At 34.3% G+C, this 24,131-nt stretch overlaps 3 protein-coding genes across 4 annotated transcripts; 2 read left to right on the top strand and 1 right to left on the bottom strand.

The window, feature by feature from the left end:
• Nucleotides 1-1,060: 1,060 nt before the first annotated feature.
• On the top strand, nt 1,061-4,940 carry LOC111402135 (BTB/POZ and TAZ domain-containing protein 4-like). 2 transcript variants are annotated; one of them, XM_023030224.1, is made up of 6 exons: nt 1,061-1,586; nt 2,966-3,166; nt 3,374-3,510; nt 3,664-3,970; nt 4,066-4,379; nt 4,469-4,940. In XM_023030224.1, the coding sequence occupies exons 2-6, from the start codon at nt 2,972-2,974 to the stop codon at nt 4,590-4,592; spliced, it is 1,077 nt and encodes a 358-aa protein (XP_022885992.1). In that variant the 5' UTR covers nt 1,061-1,586; nt 2,966-2,971; the 3' UTR covers nt 4,593-4,940. The 2 variants fall into 2 exon arrangements, with proteins under 2 accessions (XP_022885992.1, XP_022885991.1); XM_023030223.1 differs by lacking the exon at nt 1,061-1,586 and adding an exon at nt 2,148-2,424.
• Nucleotides 4,941-16,487: 11,547 nt separating this feature from the next.
• On the top strand, nt 16,488-18,252 carry LOC111402134 (glucan endo-1,3-beta-glucosidase 3-like). The gene is made up of 3 exons (XM_023030222.1): nt 16,488-16,801; nt 16,906-18,027; nt 18,185-18,252. The coding sequence occupies exons 1-3, from the start codon at nt 16,750-16,752 to the stop codon at nt 18,214-18,216; spliced, it is 1,206 nt and encodes a 401-aa protein (XP_022885990.1). The 5' UTR covers nt 16,488-16,749; the 3' UTR covers nt 18,217-18,252.
• Nucleotides 18,253-20,396: 2,144 nt separating this feature from the next.
• Nucleotides 20,397-21,521, bottom strand: LOC111402133 (protein EXORDIUM-like). Its single transcript, XM_023030221.1, has one exon. It carries the CDS (start codon nt 21,443-21,445, stop codon nt 20,507-20,509), a length of 939 nt encoding a protein of 312 aa, XP_022885989.1. The 5' UTR covers nt 21,446-21,521; the 3' UTR covers nt 20,397-20,506.
• Between the last annotated feature and the right edge of the window lie 2,610 nt (nt 21,522-24,131).

The raw sequence follows: 24,131 nt of genomic DNA, 5'->3' as shown, positions 1-24,131 counted from the left end.
GAAGGAGTCCAAATGAGTTGTGGGAACCTGGGAGCCAACAAGGGCACATCCTGCGATTTACCTCCCTGAGCTGCTGAGGGGCCGGAGGTTCAGGGACAATGATCTAGTCGGACGCAAGCCCGGACACCTTGTAAAAAAAAAAAAAAAAGAAAGTTCATGGCTAAGGATCTTCTACAGGAGCTGCAACACAACATTAGGCCTGTCAAGAATCTTTTAATTGAGTTTAATTTTGTCAGAATGGCAATGTTTTTCATGTTTTAGGCTTCATCGTCTCAATCATAGAGGAATTGCATGGAAGACTTGTAGAACTATTAAGAAGTTGCGGATGACAACAAAAATCGTTTACATGCGATTTTACATTACCAAAGAAATATAACACTTTTTGTTATTATAAATGGTAAATCTTAATTTGATATTGGTATCCTTGCAAATCCCTATCCCTTGTACTTTATGTAGGGTCGGCCAAGGTCTCACCTGAGCTGGCTGAGCGCAAGTGGTGTCTGAAAAATGAAAGGAAAAAATAAAAAATAAAAAAGTCAAGAATTCATATTATTTGAAAAAAATAAATTCTTAAATGGTGATTTGACATGATTTCAACTACATAGTTTTTAATAAAATAATGTTACACTCACATTCAAAACTTTTTCTTACATATCCGCAATGTGCCAAATGAATGGACTTCACATTCATTTTTCATATTATAAATCTGCATTATAGCTTTTAGTTATGTATTTTAAATATTTGAGTTCAATGCCGCGCGCGTGAATAAAATATTAGTAAATGATCAATTTTAATAAGGAAAATTTGCAGCAATGGTCCCTAATCTTTTCAATTTTTGCAAAATTTAAGGTCTAAATGGATGAAAAACCATCCATATGGAAAACTATCAATTTGACCATTAGTTGACCAAAATTTTGCAAAAAATTGATATTTTGACCATTTTCATCCATACTAAATTATCAATTTCATTTAAAAGCAACAATTAAACTAAAAATAATAAATAAATAAATAAATCTGTCTCACCCCCACCCCAATCCATACAATGATCCAATCATCAAACATTTCTCCCCTCAAATCGTCGTGTCATTGCCTTCTTCACCAAATTACCATCACCTTCCTCCACCATCCCATCATCAAACGTTGATTGATTTCCCTATCCATCGAAGCCCATGAAAACCCAACCCATCACTAAAAATTTCAAAGTCTTGAAAATTCAACCCATCTCTATCTTTTGACTTGATGACGTTTTACCATGAATATGCTCGCATAGAGTGGGTGAGACCATCGACAGTGTGGCGGACTAGAGGTAGTGATTTGAGGGGTTAAGCTGTGCGACTCCTTTGGTTTTCAATTTCATTTTGGTCTTCTTGCAGCGTTGTTTGTCTGATTAATTGTATGGGATGTGTATGTGGGATTGAGATCGTCGGCTAGGGAAGAAATTCCAACAGATTGATGGTTGGGTGACTTTTCCAAATAGAAACGTTGGGTTTAATGCTAATGGTAATGGTTTTGGTTTGATTGTGGTGGTGGCGATTTATGATTTACGATGAGATAGGTGGCTATGGTCGGTTGACCTGCCAGCGGAGGTGAGTTTTCTGAGTTCGATTTTGGGATGGGGTTGGAGAGTGGGTGTAACGTGAAGATGATAATCTTTTGGTTTGATTTTTTCTTTCTTTTGTATTTTGATTTAATTATCCCTTATTATATAACTATAATTATATTGTAAAATATAAGTCGTCATGGAATTGACGAAAATGCCCCAACTTAAAATGGTCAAAATGTCAAATTTTTTGCAAAATATTGTAATTATTTTCATCTAATTGGACCTCAACTGCATATTTATGAAAAATTAGGAGCTTTTGTTGACATAAATTGAAGATTATGATAAAGTATATAAAAATTGAAAAGGCAGAGATCGTTGCTGCAATTTTTCTTTTTTATAATGAATATGAATTGACTGGAATCGGTGTGAACGAACGGCTCGCACGTTTTTGAGGTTCAAGTTGAACAATGTTGGCGTCGGAGCTGACAAAGATCCACCTCATTTCCACAATTGATCAAATCAAATTCTTGTCCTTATCTCTTTACACAAATGCATCCGTCTGTCAATATTACCTATATATACACAAGCTCTCTCTTCTCAGAATCTCAATCAGTCTCTGCTTCTTATCTCCTCTCTTTCTCTCTCTCTCTGGCCTAAAAAAGCCAACTATCTCATTGCTACAAGAAAATCTTTGACATTTGGGATAACTTTTTGGAGATTGCTCGGAAAATTTTGGGTTTAATTGTCGTGCATTTTATACATATTTCAGATTGTAGAAAATTGAGTTAGCGAGCGAAGAGATCCGAGTGGAAATCTGAAAAATAAAATAAGATTTGCATATCGAAATTATAGTTCTGTGGTTCCTTCTGCAAAAATTCGAGGTATTGAGATATTTCTTTTTTAATGGGATTTTCAGAAAATGTCTAATTTCATTTTGTGTAACAGTCACAAAATAAATAAGAAGATGAAAGCTAAAACCTTAATTAAAGGTGATTTTGGGAAAACATTTCTTATGTTATAATATTTGATCTTACGTTCCTGATTCCATTGTTCAAATTTGCGATGAAATATTTATATGTTGTCAATACAACCTCTTTTCCGACATTTATCCGATCGTCGTTTTCCTTGTTTCGGAAAAACGATTCATAGGTTATCAAACGCATGTTCCGACGAAGTCGAATCAAATTTATTGTTTTTATCATGGAAAATGAATTCTAAAACTTATTGAGTAGAAACCATAAAGCTTCTGTGTGTTGGATAAAAGTGTGTTTATTTTTGGTAATTCTCTGAACTCTCTCGTATTGTTGTCCGAATTATTGAAATTTTAAATAGAATTAGGGAGGAGGATAATACAAAATTCAAGAGCAACTATGCACTGAAATCTTTAATATTTAGCTGACATGATGTTCTGATTATTTACAGAATAGAATGGCATTTCCTCTTCCACCTCCATTGCCGACTCAAAAAGGCTTTACGCCAACTAAATCGAAGATTAAATCATGCTTCTCTGCCTCTATTACTATGAATCATTCGTTGGACTGCCTCTTTGACGAAGGTTATCGAGCAGATGTCTCAATCTTAATGGATTACGACAACGTCATCTATGCACATGCTAGTATTCTTGTAAGTTGTTCCTCGTTTTTCTCTTTAAAGATAGTTCTTGTACATAGGCCGGTAGTGATTTTCGTGACGAATAGAATGACTAAATATGAGCTCAAACTCCATATGATGCGTGGTCGCGACTGCTGTTTGCTATTTTAATTTGGTAAATGAGAATTATGTCTCTATCGTAAAGTTACTTATGTTCATTTCCTGGCTTTCTACAAACAGGGTGCAGCTTCTCCTGTATTGAAAGGTATGCTAAAGCAATCGAGAGGCCATAGGCGTAATCGTAAGCAAGCAATCTCAATTCGTGGTGTTCCACCCGAGGCTGTTCGAGTCTTCATTCGATTCTTATATTCTTCCTGGTAATCATTTTTATCCTATGCAATGTTTATTTCGGATTTTTTAATCTGCCAATTGATTATCAGAGTAATATCCCAATAGATTATATTCGTGGTATTTTGCATTTAGATTGGCTTCACTCTGCACTTCACTAATTGCGAGTTATGCTTTTATAGCTACGAAGAAGAAAAAATTGAGGAATTCGCACTTCCTTTACTGGTGTTGTCACATGTATATGTGGTTCCTCGGTTGAAGCGACTGTGTGAGTTGTGGCTAGAGCAGGAATTGATGAATACGGAGAATGTAATCGATATCTTTCAGCTGGCATTGCTTTGTGATGCTCCTCGGCTTAGCTTCATTTGCCACCGTTTCATCCTGAGAAATTTCAAACCAGTTTCTGCCTCTGAAGGATGGAAAATAATGAAAAAGAGCCACCCAAAACTGGAAAAAGAAATTATTGAGTCTGTTATTTATGAGGATGTTGTGAGTATTTTATGACTTTTTGAATACCTAAAATCAGTAATTCTGTGATTTCTCTGTTTTTGATCTGAAGTGCATGTTGATTTTTATTTGTTCAGGCGAAAAAAGAGAGGTCAAGGAAGATCAACGAGAGAAAAACTTATTTACAACTATACGAGGCAATGGAAGCTCTTGTTCATATTTGTAGAGACGGTTGTCGAACTATTGGCCCACACGACAAAATATTAAGAGACGATCAGGCACCTTGTAAGTATGAAGCTTGTAAAGGCCTAGAAATGCTTATTCGCCACTTTGCTCAGTGTAAGTTGAGAGGTCCAGGTGGCTGCATCCATTGCAAGAGAATGTGGCAGATCTTAGAATTGCACTCTCGTCTTTGTGCTGATTCCGACCTTTGTAAGGTTCCTTTGTGCAGGTTCGTGTTTCTTTAACCTCGTTCTCAATTTTCATTTCGCGTTCTTTCCCACGTTCAGTATGCTTACCAATGTTATTCTGCTACTACAGGAATTTTAGGCAGAGGAGAAGAAAACAGAACAAGAAAGAAGATATTAGATGGAGAATTTTGGTGAGAAAAATTGTGAGATCAAGGAGTATTGCAGGAGCCCCATTCTTTTCATTGGAATGCTAGAAATAAGTGATGAAATTGAAACTAGAGGGAGCATTTTCCCTTGTAATGCATAATTAATACCTTTTGTACATCTCAAGCTTAGCTCTTATGTTCACAGCATTCCATTGAGTCTCATAAGACTTTCCTAAACAGTCTTCTCCCTGAGCCGAGAGGAAAGTTTTTCCAACAAGGAGCCAAATTCATTTCGATTATTCTTTGGGTGTTCGCTTTTCGTCCAGTGTAAAAAATCAAGACAACACGAGGGGACAACCTCGCTCTAAAACTAGGATTTTTCTTGAAATTGAGAATCTGAATTAGAGTTTCAAATTTCAAAAATCAAATTGCAAATCTTGAACCTTTTATTGACCATTTTGATTAAGATCAACGATAGGATCAATTGCTAAAGCACAAGTTTCATGTTTATAAACACTTAAATCATTTTTGTCCACATGTTGAGAGATTGATTTTGTGAAGAAGAAGAAGTAAACATAATTATTTTACCATTCCGATTGAAGTAAATAAATTGAATAATGCTATTTGCAATCGTTTATTATCGCAATGACATACATGTAACGATTAGTGATTTGTTGCATAGAGTAATAAAAAAACTATTACATTAACGTATCAAATTACTAATCGTCACATATATACTACATAGAGTGACTACGACATTGAGTGACTGCAAATAACATTACTCAAATAAATTCTCATATCGCTAAACAAACATGTTACTTATAAAAGTTACTAAACCTGTTTTTGATTGGAAAAGTTGGGATATTACATTTTCCTTCGCAAGTTAAGCAGCTCACCTTTGCTTGGATTATTGGAACCAGACAATCTTACAACACAAAGGTGCTTTGCATGCATTTGAACTAAAAATAAGAAAAGAAAATATGAAAAATGGCCATGCAAACTAGAACTTATCTAGGAAAAAAAGTTAGTGATTATATAAGTGTACTTGTAATAAGCAGTGTGTTCTAGTCAAGAATTACAATAAATTTCTATTAATATATATCACTATTTCAGTAACATCCTCAATTCTTTATTTCACATCTTAACTGATTGTTACATCCACCTTTTACAAACATCATCTCCTATCGGCTAGCTTTTTCTCTCTTCTGGACTCCATGCCATGTTGAAAAAATAATAGCAATGGAAAAGTAGAATATAAAAGAATATATCAATGAAGGTTTGAACACGAAATTAATCTCATTGTCCTCAAACATTTCCAATGCTTTTTAAGTAAAAAGAAATAAGTTGGGGATCTATTTCATCTGGTCATAAGTTCTTTTCTTTTCTAGTTCTTTTACTTTTTCGAGGTTCAATTTCAACATCTTTTATGGATGTCTCTTCTGGTGAGTTTCTAAAGATTAAAATATCATTATTATTATTTTCAAATTTCTTAGCTACCATTACATTCTCGAAAAATTCCACATGTCTTGATTCTATTATGACATCCGTTTCTAGATTTAATAATCTATAGGCTTTGCTATTGAGAGCATAACCCACAAAAACATATTTAATACCTCTAGAACCTAACTTGGTTCTCTTAGGATCCATATTCTTACAATGGGCAAGGCACCCCCACACTTTAAAATAATTAATATTTGGTTTTCTATTTTTCCAAATTTCATATGGAGAAAATCTTATTCTTTTTTATAGGAATCATATTTATTATATGACAAACACTAAGTAAGGCTTCACCTCATAGGTTAAAGGGTAATTCATAATTTAACAACATTGCATTTATCGTTTTTAAAAGAGTTCTATTTTTTCTTTCTACTAATCCATTTTGTTCCGATGTTCTAGATGCAGAAGCTTAATGTATTATTCCATTTTGTTCACAAAACATGTTTAATTCAGTAGAAAAATATTTCTCACCTCTATCACTTCTTAAAGTCTTTAATTTTCTTCCTAATTGATTTTCAACTTCAATCTTATAAGTTTTAAAGGCACTAAAGGCTTCATCCTTATGTTTTAATAAGTACACACAGGTACATCTAGAACAATCATCAATAAAAGTAATAAGATATTTATTACCGCCTCTAGTTAACATTTCATTCAATTCATATATGTCGGAATGAACAAGTTCAAGTAATCTTATTGTTCTTACTACGCTATGAAATGACTTTTTAATCATTTTTTATTTAACACATGTTTCACATTTTTTTAAGTTGTCAATATCACATTGTATTAATCCACATTTAATCATTCTTTTCATAGCATTAACTCCTATATGTGCTAATCTACCATGCCATAAATTAAATGAATCGATAACATACGCAAAAGATTTAATTTTATTTGAGTTATCCTCAGTAGTACATAGTTTGACCATTCCTTTGGTGGAATAGCCCTTTCCAACAAAGTGCCTATTATGGGTTAATATAAGCCTTCCAGATTTAAAAACAGGTTTAATTCCAGGTTTTTCCAAGAGTACACTACTTGCTAAGTTTCTATTCATTTTCGGTACATGCAAGACATTTGTCAAAGTGATATTCTTTTCTGAAGAGAAAATGAGCTTCACATTTTCTTTGCCAATCACTTTTGATCTTTCTTCATTTCCCATTTGTATATCTTGATTGTCTTTAATGTTATGATAAGTTTTGAAAATAGATTTATCATAACATACATGAATTGTAGCGCATGTATCGTGCCACCAGCTCGGAACTTTGCCTTGGATTGCATTGATTTCACTTACCATGACGATAATTTCATCAACGGAGTTCACTTGTCCTTCCTTCTTTTATTGTTTCCTATGTCTACAATCCTTGGCATAGTGTCCCGATTTTCCACAAACATAGCAAGGTCATTTGGCTTTTTTTTTTTAACTTTTATAATCCTTTCTAGGACTAAGAAATTTTCCTTTCTTTTTAAATTTGTTGGAGTTGTCCACATTGTCCACGGCATTGGCCTTTGAAGAGTCATTATAAGAATTTTCAATCTTATCTCTTGCCCTTGATTCTTCCTCAATGCGAAGATATTTTTGTATATCTTCCAAAGAAAAGTCTTCGAAATTGTGAAGAATCTTCTTCTTATATCATTTCCAAGAACTGGGAAATTTTGCAATAATTGCTCTCACTCGAAAAGTTTCGGGAAGTTTGATTTTCACTGCTTTCAGTTTGTTTACAATTATTTATAACTTATGTACTTGAAGCAATAATGGTATATTATCCAAAAATTTGAAATCAAAATACTTAGATATTAAGAACTTTTTGGTACCTCCTCGACTTTGTATTTGCTCTCTAGCGTGTACTAGATTTCTTTTGCCGATGTAATGTTGGTGTAGAGATCATAGAGGCGATCGGATAATGCATTTAGGATATGGCCACGACATATCAATTCGTCCTCTTCCCGTTTCTTCCTTTCTACAAGAATTTTTCGGTATCCTTGTCAATTGCATCGGAAATGGGATCCAATTTTGGATCAAGCATATAGAAAATTTTCAAGGCTATTAATAAAAATTTAAGTTTGTCTTGTCATCTTGTGAAATTTGCACAATCGTATCTGTCCAAGAGTACCAGGTCTTGATTAATCATTTTGATAGTAGCAAGTGTAGATTCCGTCCCCATTGCAATAATAGTAATTAAAATAACGTTTGAGAATGTTGAAAAAATAATAGCAATGGAGAAGAAGAATATAAAATAATATATCAATGAAGGCTTGAACACGAAATTCATCTCGTTGTTCTCAAACGTTATTTGCCTCCTTTCTAATGTTTTTTAAGGATTTTCGGCAAATAATTTGTAGGATTAAACAATCTTTGATAAGAAGAACACCAAAAAGCAAATGTGTATCTTCACAATGAACAAGTGAAAATTGAGATGATTATGTGATAATTTCCTTAATGTTTGGAAGAATAATTTTAGAGGTAAATTTCAATGGAATTCAATATATCTTTCTTGTACTTGGATCACCTATTTATAGGTTTTGACAAGTTTTTCACGAAATGGTGCAAAATAAGGATGAAAAATCACAAATTTCAAATAAAAGAAATGGTAGTTTTTTGATAACCATGCGACCGCATGGGCTATAGCCATGTAGTCACATGGTTATAGCTTCGCCAGCACTCCCATTCTTGGGAGGGCCTCATGCGACCGCATGGGCTTAATCCATGTGGTCGCATGGTTAAGCCCCTCTTTTTTTCTTTTTTCTTTTCTTTTCTTGATTTTGAACAACAAACAAATAAATTCAAACATGTCATACTCAGCATTTTCCCATTTTCTATTTTGCAACATAAAAGAATTTATTCAATCAAGACACATTTCTTGCTTCCTATCTTTTTCATAGGCTAATATTGGAGTGTGCTTGAAGTGGGTAGGTTCGAGGGATTGGGGTGGATTCCTGAGATTATTCTAAGACATATATAAGGTGGATTGCATTTGAATCATTGATTATAGTTTTGGTACAAAGTGATGACAGTGCCGTATATCAAGTTTGATATTAGAGTTGGAGATCTCGCGTTTAAGTAGATTCTGAAATATTCATGTGAAGTATGCTGATAACGTGTGAGCATGCTTGAAATGGTTGAGTTGGCATATTGGGATTGATGTGGATTCTCAGGATTGATTTTTGAGTTGTGATGAGCAAAAGAACTAGAACCATTAGATTCAAACATGTTAGGTTCAATTTTTAGAATGTTTTCAAATGATTCTGATTTTTAGAACCAAGAATCGATCGATTCAAGTTCCAACTCTGGTTCTAGACGACATAATCGAGAATGATCTAACTTTTATTAAAATTTCCTCTTGATTGATTTAAGTAATTAACAAATTTTCTTATTTTTTCACAAAAAGTAACTCAGTTAGATGACAATAATGTGGCATTGATAACTACTGAATAGGCATTAAGATTCAAATTTCATCTCCAATGAGCTCAATCTACAAGTCGAAAGGAATGTTTTAGTTTGTTCATGGTGGGCCTCACGCCAACGGCGAAGAAGCCAACCTCTGCCGGAGAACCCAAAACACGTTCTTTCATTTCATTTCTCATCAATCTTTTCATTTTATCTCTCTTTTAACTGTACAATCCACCAAACACAAGAAGCCAAGAAAGAGAGAGGCAAAGCTTTGGAAATCTACAACAACGTTTCATGGTAGGCAGAGGAGAAGAAAACAGAACAAGAAAGAAGATATTAGATGGAGAATTTTGGTGAGAAAAATTGTGAGATCAAGGAGTATTTCAGGAGCCCCATTCTTTTCATTGGAATGCTAGAAATAAGTGATGAAACTGAAACTAGAGGGAGCATTTTCCCTTGTAATGCATAATACCTTTTGTACATCACAGGCTTAGCTCTTATGTTCACAGCATTCCATTGAGTCTCATAAGAGTTTCCTAAAGAGTCTTCTCCCTGAGCCGAGAGGGAAGTTTTTCCAACAAGGAGCCAATTCATTTCGATTATTCCTTGGGTGTTCGCTTTTCATCCAGTGTAAAAAATTAAGACAACACGAGGGGACAACCTCGCTTTGCCTCACTCTAAAACTAGGATTTTTCTTGAAATTGAGAATCTAAATTAGAGTTTCAAATTTCAAAAATCAAATTGCAAATCTTAAACCTTTTATTGACCATTTTGATTAAGATCAACGATAGGATCTATTGCTAAAGCACAAGTTTCATGTTTATAAACACTTAAATCATTTTTGTGCACATGTTGAGAGATTGATTTTGTGAAGAAGAAGAAGTAAACATAATTATTTTACCATTCCGATTGAATAAATAAATTGAATAATGTTATTTGCAGTCGTTTATTATCGCAATGACATACATTAACGGTTAGTGATTTGTTGCATAAAGTAATAAAAAACTATTACATTAACGTATCAAATTACTAATCGTCACATATATATTACATAGAGTGACTACGACATTGAGTGACTGCAAATAACATTACTCAAATAAATTCTCATATCGCTAAACAAACATGTTACTTATAAAAGTTACTAAACCTGTTTTTGATTGGAAAAGTTGGGATATTACATTTTCCTTCGCAAGTTAAGCATCTCACCTTGCTTGGATTATTGGAATCGGACAATCTTACGACACAAAGGAACTTTGCATGCATTTGAACTAAAAATAAGAAAAGAAAATATGAAAAATGGCCATGCAAACTAGAACTTATCTAGGAAAAAAAGTTAGTGATTATATAAGTGTACTTGTAATAAGCAGAGTGTTCTAGTCAAGAATTACAATAAATTTCTATTAATATATATCACTATTTCAGTAATATCCTCAATTCTTTATTTCACATCTTAACTGATTGTTACATCCACCTTTTACAAACATCATCTCCCATCGGCTAGCTTTTTCTCTGTTCTCGACTCCATGTCATGTTGAAAAAATAATAGCAATGAAAAAGAAGAATATAAAAGAATATATCCATGAAGGTTTGAACACGAAATTAATCTCATTGTCCTCAAACGTTTCCAATGCTTTTTAAGTAAAAAGAAATAAGTTGGGGATTTATTTCATCTGGTCATAAGTTCTTTTCTTTTCTAGTTCTTTTACTTTTTCGAGATTCAATTTCAACATCTTTTATGGATGTCTCTTCTGGTGAGTTTCTAAAGATTAAAATATCATTATTATTATTTTCAGATTTCTTAGTTACCATTACATTTTTGAAAAATTCCACATCTCTTGATTCTATTATGACATCCGTTTCTAGATTTAATAATCTATAGGCTTTGCTATTGAGAGTATAACCCACAAAAACACATTTAATACCTCTAGAACCTAACTTGGTTCTCTTAGGATCCATATTCTTACAATAGGCAAGGCACCCCCACACTTTAAAATAATTAATATTTGGTTTTCTATTTTTCCAAATTTCATATGGAGAAAATTTTATTCTTTTTTATAAGAATCCTATTTGTTATATGGCAAACACTAAGTAAGGCTTCACCTCATAGGTTAAAAGGTAATTTAGAATTTAACAATATTGCATTTATCATTTCTAAAAGAGTTCTATTTTTTCTTTCTGCTAATCCATTTTGTTCCGATATTCTAGATGCAGAAGCTTGATGTATTATTTCATTTTGTTTACAAAACATGTTAAATTCAGTAGAAAAATATTTCTCACCTCTATTACTTCTTAAAGTCTTTAATTTTCTTCCTAATTGATTTTCAACTTCAATCTTATAAGTTTTAAAGGCACTAAAGGCTTCATCCTAATGTTTTAATAAGTACACATAAATATATCTAGAACAATCATCAATAAAAGTAATAAAATATCTATTATCGCCTCTAGATAACATTTCATTCAATTCATATATGTCGGAATGAACAAGTTCAAGTAATCTTTTTGTCCTTACTACGCTATGAAATGACTTTTTAATCATTTTTGATTTAACACATGTTTCACATTTTTTTAAGTTGTCAATATCACATTGTATTAATCCACATTTAATCATTCTTTTCATAGCATTAACTCCTATATGTGCTAATCTACCATGCCATAAATTAAATGAATCAGTAACATACGCAAAAGATTTAATTTTATTTGAGTTATCCTCAGTAGTACATAGTTTGACCATTCATTTGGTGGAATAGCCCTTTCCAACAAAGTGCCTATTATGGGTTAATACAAGTTTTCCAGATTCAAAAACAGGTTTAATTCCAGGTTTTCCCAAGAGTACACCACTTGCTAAGTTTCTATTCATTTTCGGTACATGCAAGACATTTGTCAAAGTGATATTCTCTTGAGTTTCACATTTTCTTTGCCAATCACTTTTGATCTTTCTTCATTTCCCATTTGTATATCTTAATTGTCTTCAATGTTATGATAAGTTTTGAAAATAGATTTATCATAACATACATGGATTGTAGCGCATATATCGTGCCACCACCTCGGAACTTTGCCTTGGATTGCATTGATTTCACTCACCATGACGATAATTTCATCAACGGAGTTCACTTCTCCTTCCTTCTTTTATTGTTTCCTATGTCTACAATCCTTGGTATAGTGTCCCGATTTTCCACAAACATAGCAAGGTCATTTGGCTTTGTTTTTGAACTTTTTTTGATCCTTTATAGGACTAAGAAATTTTCCTTTCTTTTTAAATTTGTTGGAGTTGTCCACATTGTCCACGGCATTGGCCTTTGAAGAGCCATCATAAGAATTTTCAATCTTATCTCTTGCCCTTGATTCTTCTTTAATGCGAAGATATTTTTGTATATCTTCCAAAGAAAAGTTTTCGAAATTGTAAAGAATCTTCTTCCTAAATCCTTTCCAAGAACCGGGAAATTTTGCAATAATTGCTCTCACTCGAAAAGTTTCGGGAAGTTTGATTTTCACCGCTTTCAGTTTGTTTACAATTATTTATAACTTATGTACTTGAAGCAATAATGGTATATTATCCAAAAATTTGAAATCAAAATACTTAGATATTAAGAACTTTTTGGTACCTCCTCGACTTTGTATTTGCTCTCTGGCGCGTACCAGATTTCTTTTGCCGATGTAGTGTTGGTGTAGAGATCATAGAGGCGATCGGATAATGCATTTAGGATATGGCCACGACATATCAATTCGTCCTCTTCCCGTTTCTTCCTTTCTACACGAATTTTTCGGTATCCTTGTCAGTTGCATTAGGAATGGGATCCAGTTTTGGATCAAGCATATAGAAAATTTTCAAGGCTGTTAATAAAAATTTAAATTTGTCTTGTCATCTTGTGAAATTTGCACCATCGAATTTGTCCAAGAGTACCAGGTCTTGATTAATCATTTTGATAGTAGCAAGTGTAGATTCCGTCTCCATTGCAATAATAGTAATTAAAATAACGTTTGAGAATGTTGAAAAAATAATAGCAATGGAGAAGAAGAATATAAAATAATATATCAATGAAGGCTTGAACACGAAATTAATCTCGCTGTCCTCAAACGTTATTTGCCTTCTTTCTAATGTTTTTTTAAGGATTTTTGGCAAATAGTTTGTAGGATTAAACAAACTTTGATAAGAAGAACACCAAAAAGTAAATGTGTATCTTCACAATGAACAAGAGAAAAATTGGGATGATTATGTGACAATTTCCTTAATGGTTGGAAGAATAATTTTAGGGATAAATTTCAATGGAATTCAATATATCTTTCTTGCACTTGGATCACCTATTTATAGGTCTTGACAAGTTTTTCACGAAATGGTGCAAAATAAGGATGAAAAGCCACAATTTTCAAATAAAAGAAATGGTAGTTTTTTGATAACCATGCGACCGCATGGGCTATAACCATGAGGTCACATGATTATAGCTTCGCCAGCACTCCCATTCTCGGGAAGGCCTCATGCGACCGCATGGGGTTAATCCATGTGGTTGCATGGTTAAGCCCCTCTTTTTTTCTTTTTTCTTTTCTTTTCTTGATTTTGAACAACAAACAAATAAATTCAAACATGTCATGCTCAGCATTTTCCCATTTTCTATTTTGCAACATAAAAGAATTTATTCAATCAAGACACATTTCTTGCTTCCTATCTTTTTCGTAGGCTAATATTGGAGCGTGCTTGAAGTGGGTAGGTTCGAGGGATTGGGGTGGATTCCTGAGATTATTCTAAGACATATATAAGGTGGATTGCATTTGTATCATCGATTATAGCTTTGGTATAAAGTGATGACTGTGCCGTATATCAAGTTTGATATCAGAGTTGGAGATCTTGCGTTTAAGTAGATTCTGAAATATTCATGTGAAGTATGCGGATAACGTGTGAGCATGCTTGAAATGGTTGAGTCGGCATATTGGGATTGATGTGGATTCTCAGGATTGATTTTTGAGTTGGGATGAGCAAAAGAACTAGAACCATTAGATTCAAACATGTTAGGTTCAATTTTTAGAATGTTTTCAAATGATTCTGATTTTTAGAACCAAGAATCGATCGATTCAAGTTCCAACTCTGGTTCTAGACGGCATAATCGAGAATGATCTAACTTTTATTAAAATTTCCTCTTGATCGATTTAAGTAATTAACAAATTTTCTTATTTTTTCACAAAAAGTAACTTAGTTAGATGACAATAATGTGGCATTGACAACTACTGAATAGGCATTATGATTCAAATTTCATCTCCAATGAGCTCAATCTACAAGTCAAAAGGAATGTTTTGTGTATTTTATAGTTTCTAAAATTAAAATAAATAAAATTGAGAAGAAGAGAGAAAATTTAAGAATCATGCCATATGTACAAACTACAAACTTTTTTTACAAACTCCATTATTTACTACTCACAATAAGGGTGGGAACCACAAACCGACATTTTTTAAATTCACGTGGGATTCGCTAATTTTGTGAGAGTGGGTACACCATTTTGTCAACAGGATTTTGTACAAATATCTTTATTCAAAATTTAATCGTGTGTAAAAATCAAATATCCGGGGAGAGAAATGAGAGAGTCTAATGGAGCCTCTAAATGGGTTCCTTGACACTGTCTATTTTTTCGTTTGCCAGGTCAGCTAAATAGTTTTAGTCCGATAGAATTGCTGTTTTGCTCACGTGACCATTTTTATAGGGTAAATAGCACCATGTGTCCCAATCCTTCAAAGTTCAAACCTTGTGATAGTGGAGTTTTCAGCCTTCAATTTGACACCCAGGTCCGTTAACTAAAAAGTATGTAAGCATGATCCTTATATTACGAAAATCGTTACTTTGACTGCTAAAAGGGTCACGAAATTTTAAGATAACCAACTTACTCATTTTTGAATTAAAACAAGAAATTAGAAAGGAGAAAAAAAAAGAAAAAGAAAAAGAAAAAGAACACAAAGGGGAAAGAAAAATGGAAACGGAAATCTCCCCCACAACCCAACACGCGTTTCTCCCTGTACAAAACTTGCTGTTTTAGTTTGTTCATGGTGGGCCTCACGCCAACGGTGAAGAAGCCAACCTCTGCCGGAGAACCCAAAACACATTCTTTCATTTCATTTCTCATCAATCTTTTCATTTTATCTCTCTTTTAACTGTACAATCCACCAAACACAAGAAGCCAAGAAAGAGAGAGGCAAAGCTTTGGAAATCTACAACAACGTTTCATGGCAGCAAATTGAAAGCTCAAGAACCCGTTGTTATTAAAGTTCAAAAGTTTGGGACCCAATACTATTTACCATTTTCTAAGAAATTCATGATAGCATTACGTCCATTCCTTCAAAATTTTAATATATATATATTTTATATTATTTTCATTTTTAATAAAATAATATTATATGTAAATTAAAATTTTTTCCTTTTTTCAATCACACATTCTCTAAAAAAACTTCTATTTTAAAATATATTTTATCCAAATTTTCCGTTGTAATATATTTCAAACGGGGGCTAAAGATGCTCTAATAAATTGGTGGCAAACATTGGTCAAAAATTTTAGAATGATTACCCAATGCCCCAGTTTAGCCCCCATTTTCATTTTTTTTCTTTCTTATTTTTAACCACACAATTTTTTATAAAATAATATTACACGTAAATTAAAATTTTTTTTTATTCTTTTTCAATTACACATTTTTTAAAACAGTAATATTCCTATCATTAAAATTTTGCGAGAATGAGGTCAAACGGGGGAATCATTATCGCCTCGTAAAATGGAATGAGGCAGCAGAGAAAACAGCTGGAATGAGCAGAAAGAGGACCCCATGGGCCAACTGTACTGCTCGTACTTTTGTGTCTGCATTGGGAAAAGCGTGTTTGGCTATGCTTCAAAAATTACTCATTCTAAATTTTTAATATTCCATTTATGAGTAAACTATTAAGCTTGGCCAAACATGTGTTCTTTTCAGAGTCACAATATCCGGACCACCAAAAGTGTTGTCCTTTTGCATTCTGACACTACTTTAATTCAATTCCCTCAGCAGCTCAGCTTATCAAGAGTTTTCATTGCACTGCAATTGATTAAGTTCATATTTACAGTTCAATTACCTGTTTAATGCCATGATTTGCACTAAAAAATGTTGCCTTTCAAGATGTTTGGTTGAGAGTTTAATTCAATTAACATTAATTTTTTTATCGTTATTTTATTATTTTAGTTGTTATTTTTGAATTCTTCTCGTACATATAAAATTCACTTTATTTATAATAATAAAAAAATCTATTAACAAAATTCCAACCAAGCAAGCAGTCAGTCTTCTTTTCAACTGTGTGACTGTAAATATCGTGGTGAGAATCAGCGAGTGACAGAAGAGAGGATTTTATTTCCATTTTCATTTCTGCTGTGGAATTTGAATATGGTTTGGTTTCTTTTTCTTTTTCTTTTTTCACTCATTTCATCTTCAACTGGTAAGCAAAAAATCAAGATTTTCCTCTCTTCATCTATTTCATGGCATTTTCATATCTACTTATGTGACTTATAAGCTGCTTTTTTTTTTCTCCGGCAATTACAGGGCAGGAATCAGTGGAGTTCTTAACGCTCCATGACTCAAATCGAGAGGTACTTAAAGATTTTCCTCGGAATGGTCTTCCAATGGCAGTTCAAGTGGAAAGTCAGTACCTCAAGAATGTTTCAAAAAGTGTTCTAATGGCTGAAACTTGGGTGCGGGCCCATGTTTTATCACATTATCCAGCCACCAACATAACCTCCATTGTTATTGGTCACGATCTTTTGTGCAAAAATGATAAAGAAACTAAGTTGGTTCTGCCTGCCATCAAGAATATACACTATTCACTCACCAGGTGGGGTTTGCAGAATGATATTAAAGTCTCTTCCATTTTTTCTTCCGATTGTTTGGACTTCAAATCTGAAACTTACAGAGTTGATTTGGCTGAAAATCACATTAAACCTTTACTCAATATTTTGCAAGAAATTAACTCCCCCTATTTGGTGAACCCACCTTCAAATCTGTACACCTTGTCTGATGAAACCACGAGCATCTTGAAATCCCACTCAAAATCCATGAGAAATCTTGGGATTTATCTGAACAAAATGTATGTGATCATTAGCAGCCAAAGAAACGGGAAACCCACCAGCAGAAAACTCTCATTCATTGATTACAGCAGTTTAATGGGTTCAATTCCAGCAATGCCTAAACAAGAATCCCCATTTCCTGCTCCCACTGATTTTTCTGAACCAGATTTTGCTGCAGGAAGCCCTTTACCTCCACTAGTAGGAAACGTTTCACCTCCACCATTTACACCTCCTTTGGCTCCTTCACTGCCTCCAATGTTCAACCCTAGTACACCTCCTTTTGGACCCCATTTGCCTCCATGTAATCCATCTGGTGATGCTGGTTCTGCTGCAGCACCGGTAGCAACAGGGGTGCAAAATGGGCTGTGGTGTGTGGCAAAGCCTAGTGTTCCACCAGAGACACTACAGGAGGCACTGGACTACGCCTGTGGAGAGGGCGCTGCTGATTGTGAAGCTATTAGACCTCATGGGCATTGCTATTTCCCCGATACAGCTGTGGCACATGCCTCTTATGCTTTCAATAGTTATTGGCAGAAGAACAAGAAAATTGGTGGCTCTTGTGGTTTTGGAGGGACTGCTATGCTCATCAATACCGATCCCAGTAAACATTTTTTCATCCAATTTCACGAACTTGTTAATTCTTTTTTCATGAATACTTATTATATCGTGATATTACTGTTTGCATATCATTTGAAATGCATCGGCAATATTGAAATTTGATCAGTTTCTTTGTAAATGAAATAAACTTGGTTTTGCAGGTTATAATCACTGTCGATTCGTTCTTGTCTAGAGGGAATCAGTTGAAGTTGAAGATGGACCATATGCTTCCGTGTTTCTTTTTGTTTGCGTGTGATATGTTTTAGTGCTAAATCATTGGTTACATAGGCTGTGATGGTGTCAGCTGCTGCAACTTTGGGTGAGGATTGTGGTTGTAGTGTGGACTTCTTGTAGAGATTGAATGCTTGTTGTAGTGGTGGCGTCAGTGGCCAGGCCGAATCAGTGGTGTTGGTGGTGAGAAGGTGGTGGTTTTGTAGTGATGGTGAAGTGACGCCCGGTGGTGGTTGTAACCAATTATTTGTCGTCATCAATACCATTGCGGTGGTTGTAAAGTAGTGATGATTTTGCTGGTGGATGCTGGTTTGCTTGAAGTGGCTGTGGTGGTAGTGGTATTGGCGACGATGCTGCTGAAGGCAGTGGTGAAGACCGTGAGGTGGTGGTCCCAAGGTCTGGCAGTAGTCACAAATTATTTAGTTGATTGTGACTAATAAATTGGTTGATATGTGACCAATAAACAATATGTGATAAAATGAAATATATATAAATTGTGATAAATAAATTGGTTAATGTGATCTAAAAATTTGTTAATTTGTGACCAATAATTTGATAATTTGTAATCATGTAATAAATTGTGATTTATAAAATTTGCAACTTGTGACTTACAAATAATAGTGACCTATAAATTTTTTATTTGTAATCGATGAATAAATTGTGATTTATAAAATTTTTAATTTATGATTGTGAAAGATTTTGTGAGCCATAAAATTTTTTATTTGTGAACAAGAAATAATTTGTGATCATTTAATTCGATAATTTGTGATCAAACTATATGAAATTGTGATCTTAATATATTTAATTAATAAAATATATTTTAAATTAATTATTTCATAAATAAAATTTAATTTATATCTAATTTTTGAAATTTTAACTTCTTTTTTTTTTTTGAAATTAATCATACTTAATATCTTATGTATATGAAATTTTCCTACTTATTAACTTGGCTAGCCTTTTAGTTAGCTGTGAGAGCCACTAGCCCATTTAGTACTACCACGGTCCATCTAGTGCTCCATTGGAGGCAGCCTCGGCCTGTCCTGGGCGTGGGGTCTATGCTAAAGGGCCTGGCCTGCCCAAGTTATGCTGGGGACTTGCTGGTGGACCCTAAGACTGGTGCAAGCTACAATGCCAATGGTGTCAATGGAAAATAATATTTGCTTCCTGGTTTATATGATCCTCTCTCTAAATCGTGTTCAACTTTGGTCTAAAAATACTGGAAGTTTAAGATACATAATTTTTCTATAATACATATCAAGGAAATTTTTACTTGACAAATTTTATTTTTCAAATTGATTTTCTTTTATTTTTTTAAATATGCACCTAAAGTTGCTTGCTTTTTCTTTGTACTCAATACAAACTCAACATCATCTTTAATTTTGATAATGCATATAGCGAGTTGGGAATTGTTGTTTAAAATTGAATGTCCAACTTGCTGTCAATCAATGATTCATTAGCACATCACTTTAAATTATTATGTCTAATTTTTCTCTCACTACCATTTTATGTTTAAAATAAACTTTTTTCTCACTACCGTTTTGTGTTTAAAATAAGGGTAAAATGATATATCAATGAATCATTGAGTGGAAAGCAAGTTGGATGGCTAATTTTGGACATTCAAATCTCGACTAGCATATAACATATTAAGAGCCTGTTTGAATCCCATTTTTTGCTAAAAATGTATTTTGAATTTACATGTAATATATTTTATTGAAAATAAATGAGAAAATTACATTTTAAAAATAGTGAAGATCAAACAAGGAATTGGGATATTTTTTCCATTTTGTAGAAAGTAACCATTCAAGACTACAATATAGACCCCGTTTGGTACCCATTTTTGTAAGAATGAAAATGAAAATATGATTGTTACATAACCATACAAGAAATAGAACGTCAAATATGATGACTTGAGGTGGTGAATAATGATTATATTTTTCATTTTTGTAGCCGAATAATAAGAATTAAATGGGGGCACATAATGTTTTCGAAAGAGGTACATTTGAGTCAAACTTTCTCGTAGTCTATTTATAAATTATTTATTTATCAATGTATTAATAACTTCTCAAACGGAATAAATTTTCGAGTCCAATATTATGATTATATCGAGTTTTTAATGTATTTGCACCAACAAATTTTCATTAATGAAGAGCAATAGACTAATTCCAAAATGCATTCGAAAAACAAAAGCAAGTAAATTTGCTTCCATAGGCAAAAAATGAACGAATCAATGAATTACAGTACGCTCTATATAATTATACCAAAGTGGAGCATTTAGAAGTGGAAGGATCGTATAGTGCAGGAAGCAAGTACTTCCTTCCATTAGCACCATGCGCATTGTAGCTAGCTCCAGTAGTAGGGTCCACCAACAAGTCCCCAGCATAACCCGGGTAAGCCCCTTTAGCATAGATTCCTGGACAGGCCGAGGCAGCCTCCAATGGTGCAGTAGATGGGCCTTGATAGTACCCATTTCCAAATGGGTTGGTTGCAGTTCCAGCTAAAAGGCTAGCCAAGTTCATAACCATACCGTCCAGGCCCACATCGTTGTTGGGCGCAACTAATGGTGGGCTTTGTGGGCCGTAAATGGGCTGATGGAATGGCCATGCACAGTATCCAGGACACTGAGTTTCCGAGTTGCCAACCCAGATGTAGGCAAATTTGTCATTTTTCCCTTTCACAAGGGTACTTTTGGAACCGTGAGATCCACACCGGTTGAAGCAGAATCCATCAACGTTTACATCCGAGGATGTAAGAACAACGTTAATTGCATTCTTCTGCTCGCCCTTTGATGCTAACTGAACAATTTGTTTCTGTGTGAGCGATTTTCCGAGCGAGTAACTTTCTACGAGTACTTGTTTACCCAAATACAGTGCGAGAGTAGAGGATTTCTTAGAGTTCACCAAATGGTAGTATTTCTCGGTGGTCTTCCACCAGGCGGCAACCGATGGTTGACTTTTGGCGGTGGTCGGAGCTGACAGAGAGGTAATGAAATCAGCTACAATAGCTCTTTGGGATGGTTTGAACTTGCCATACCATATGAGATTTACAGAAATCTTGCCACCGAGAAGTGGGCCTTTGTGGTATTTCAAGAGCTGGTTTTGCTGGTTTTGAACCAAAGAGGTAAGCATTCTTGAAGCAAAACACACATTGAAAAGAGAAATTAGGACGAAAAGCTTAACAATAAAAGAAGCCATTTGAAGACTGGAAGAGACACTGAGAAAGTGTGTTTGTTTTGGTGATTCGAGATGGTGAAATAGGTGTGGAGAAGAAGGTATTTATACAAACTGAAATGGGTTCAAATTCAATTCATTTGCGCGTTGGCTGAGAAAGTGGGGGATCCAACGGTTCACTAAAACTAAAGGACAAAATGTATTACAGCTTAGGCATCTTGGACCAAAAGTGGGTTCTTTGTGTATTTACCAAAACACCCATCAGCTATATGAATAGAGATTTAAATTGGAAGGACAGAAGAGGGAAAAAGTGCAGAAAATTTGACAGGGTGGAGGGTATAGGACAGTAAGTGATCATTGGAAAGCGGGTGGAGGGACAGTCCAGTTGGCAAAGAGTATCCAAAGTCATAACGCGTGACAACACAAAATTCTCGTGTGAAGTGAGGGGTGGGTTTATTCCAGCTGGATCAAGCTATTTCCTCACAGCTGTCGAATTCATAGAGGCCCTACCTAGCTAATCTTTTCCCTTTTATGCTAAGAAAACTTCTCGCTTTTATTATAGTTTGGATAAGATTAAAGATAGGAAATTTTCACTTTCGTCCTCAATCTTTATAAACTGTTATTAGTTTATCCTTGACCTTTTTTAACATCAGAATTCTCATGCTTTGAAAAATATATAACAAAACTCATTCTTCTCATTTCCATTGTCAAAGCCATGTAAAATGAAAAATTCGACATCTTTCTAAATAAACACAAAAAACGAAGCAACTTAATAAAAAAAAATAATGGAATAATGGTAGCTGAAATCTTAAATTTTTTCAAAAATTACAAATAGATTTACAGTTTACAAAATTTTAAAAAGTAGGAAAAAATTATCTTCTTCCCCAACCTCACTCATCCATTCCACCTCATAATCCCCTCCAAATCAAGACCAGCCGAACACCACTACTACCCCACCCACAATCGACCACATTAAGACTTGAATAATGCATCAAATGTCCGTATATCAAAGAACAACTCAAGTCCTTTCCATTGGAGTGTGTATATATATTTAAGAGCAATTCTACAGGTACAAAATTGCATTTCATAGAAAGCCAACAGATAAGACATAATCGGGGGTTGGGTATTTTTTGACTTTTTTTTTTTTTTTATCACAACATGAAACCCGCACAATATGAAATTTCTAGTGCAATTCTGTAGAACCGTTTTATCTACAAATGGAATAATTGTACATTCAACAACACATTTTATAGAATTTATTTCAATAGTGTCAGGGACGGATGTAGGGGGACTAAGCTAGGCTGTAGTACCCCCCGAAGCCCAAGAATTTTTTTTTCTTTTTGAAAGGCATTTTTCTTTTTCTTTTTTTGTAAAAACAGTTTTTTATGTGTAAATTTTTTTTTCCCGTGTATTAGTCAGGCTTGAAATTTTGTAGCTCAATCTTGAATCTAATCCAAAGTCCGTCCCCAGATGGTGTCATTCTTCTTTAGAAATTGATTGTGAAACTAAATTGAAATGTTGGAGACCCACATGTCCCTTTTCGAATGTTGTGTCTAACTTTCTAATTGAACAAGAAGTTAGAATTAACGATTGAATTTTTCTTACTGTTTAAGAAGTCAGAACTCTATAAATATTCAAAAAATTTATAATAGTCTATTTTGCATCATCCTATCCGAAACTTGTATGTATTTGAGGGAACCCGAGGCTAAAATGCTTAGTAATAGCATCAAAGATAATATTAAAAATTGGCTAGATTCTAGCATATAATTGCATTGTTATATATGATTTTATTTTGTTTTGCATCCAGTTGCAATGACCTGAAACCCCGATTAGGGTGATGAAAACTCATCACTCTCACCGTGTTTGATGGGAGTTTTCTATATCACCACTGGATATGGCTGCATTGTTACTTTTTCTGCAAACATTGCTCGACCAATCATTTAGTCCCTGTTTGGCAGGAATTAAAATTAAATTTTTAGTAAATTTTAATAAAATTTGTTAAAATATATTTGAAAAGTTGTGGGTTCAAATTAGTTGTTAACTTTAACTTAGATTAAAATTTTAATTTTAATTTGTACCACATAAGGGCTTAATTTTTGTATGCATTAATTAGGTCTGGTGCAACCCTATATGCCTGCAGCAACCCAGTAGCCAGTCAACTAATTTTTTTTTATTTTTTTTTTAATCCAGGTGTCCCAACTTAGCCGGACTAAATCCTGGACCTCTAGCCCCCGGCCCCTCGGTGACTAGTGGAGGTAAATCGCAGGTTGTGCCCTTGTTGGTTCCCAGGTTCCCACATGGCTTTTACTCCTTCCCCAAAGAGACCCTCCTCCATGGTTATTACATCACCAAGCTGCTCCAACCCTTCCTCTGGTTATTACATCACTTGGCTGCTCCAACCAGGAATCGAACTCCCCACACTTGGTTCCAGAGCCCCCCAATGTGATTGTTCCGCCAACTTGGATGTGCCCTGGGGGGCTAAACTGTGTAGGGTAAACTTTTTAAAGTGACTGGCCCCACTGCACTGTGGCCCCATACTCCAGAAACCCCACCTCCGGTCTGGCCCTACGGGTTAGTATACACCGCTTGGCCCTACACGTATGGAGGGATTTTTTGGAGAGGCACAGTACCACCATGCTGGTAAGAGGACTCGAACACGGAACCTCAGCCAGCAAATGCCAATGTCCTTACCACTAGAGCAAATAGACAT

This window comes from Olea europaea, chromosome 10, assembly GCF_002742605.1.
Source record: "Olea europaea var. sylvestris chromosome 10, O_europaea_v1, whole genome shotgun sequence".
Lineage (NCBI taxonomy): Eukaryota > Viridiplantae > Streptophyta > Magnoliopsida > Lamiales > Oleaceae > Olea > Olea europaea.
The sequence above is the reverse complement of the archived record's forward strand: the minus strand, read 5'-3'. Positions and strand labels throughout refer to the sequence as shown.

Bases quoted from the DNA above. Each gene is read 5' to 3' on its own strand.
- LOC111402133 (XM_023030221.1), bottom strand. From the start codon at position 21,445: ATGGCTTCTTTTATTGTTAAGCTTTTCGTCCTAATTTCTCTTTTCAAT.
- LOC111402135 (XM_023030224.1), top strand. From the start codon at position 2,972: ATGGCATTTCCTCTTCCACCTCCATTGCCGACTCAAAAAGGCTTTACG. The intron at 3,971-4,065 runs GTGAGTATTTTA...TTATTTGTTCAG, and splicing joins CTGTTATTTATGAGGATGTT to GCGAAAAAAGAGAGGTCAAG. The intron at 4,380-4,468 runs GTTCGTGTTTCT...CTGCTACTACAG, and splicing joins TGTAAGGTTCCTTTGTGCAG to GAATTTTAGGCAGAGGAGAA.
- LOC111402134 (XM_023030222.1), top strand. From the start codon at position 16,750: ATGGTTTGGTTTCTTTTTCTTTTTCTTTTTTCACTCATTTCATCTTCA. The intron at 16,802-16,905 runs GTAAGCAAAAAA...CGGCAATTACAG, and splicing joins ACTCATTTCATCTTCAACTG to GGCAGGAATCAGTGGAGTTC. The intron at 18,028-18,184 runs GTAAACATTTTT...TTGGTTTTGCAG, and splicing joins GCTCATCAATACCGATCCCA to GTTATAATCACTGTCGATTC.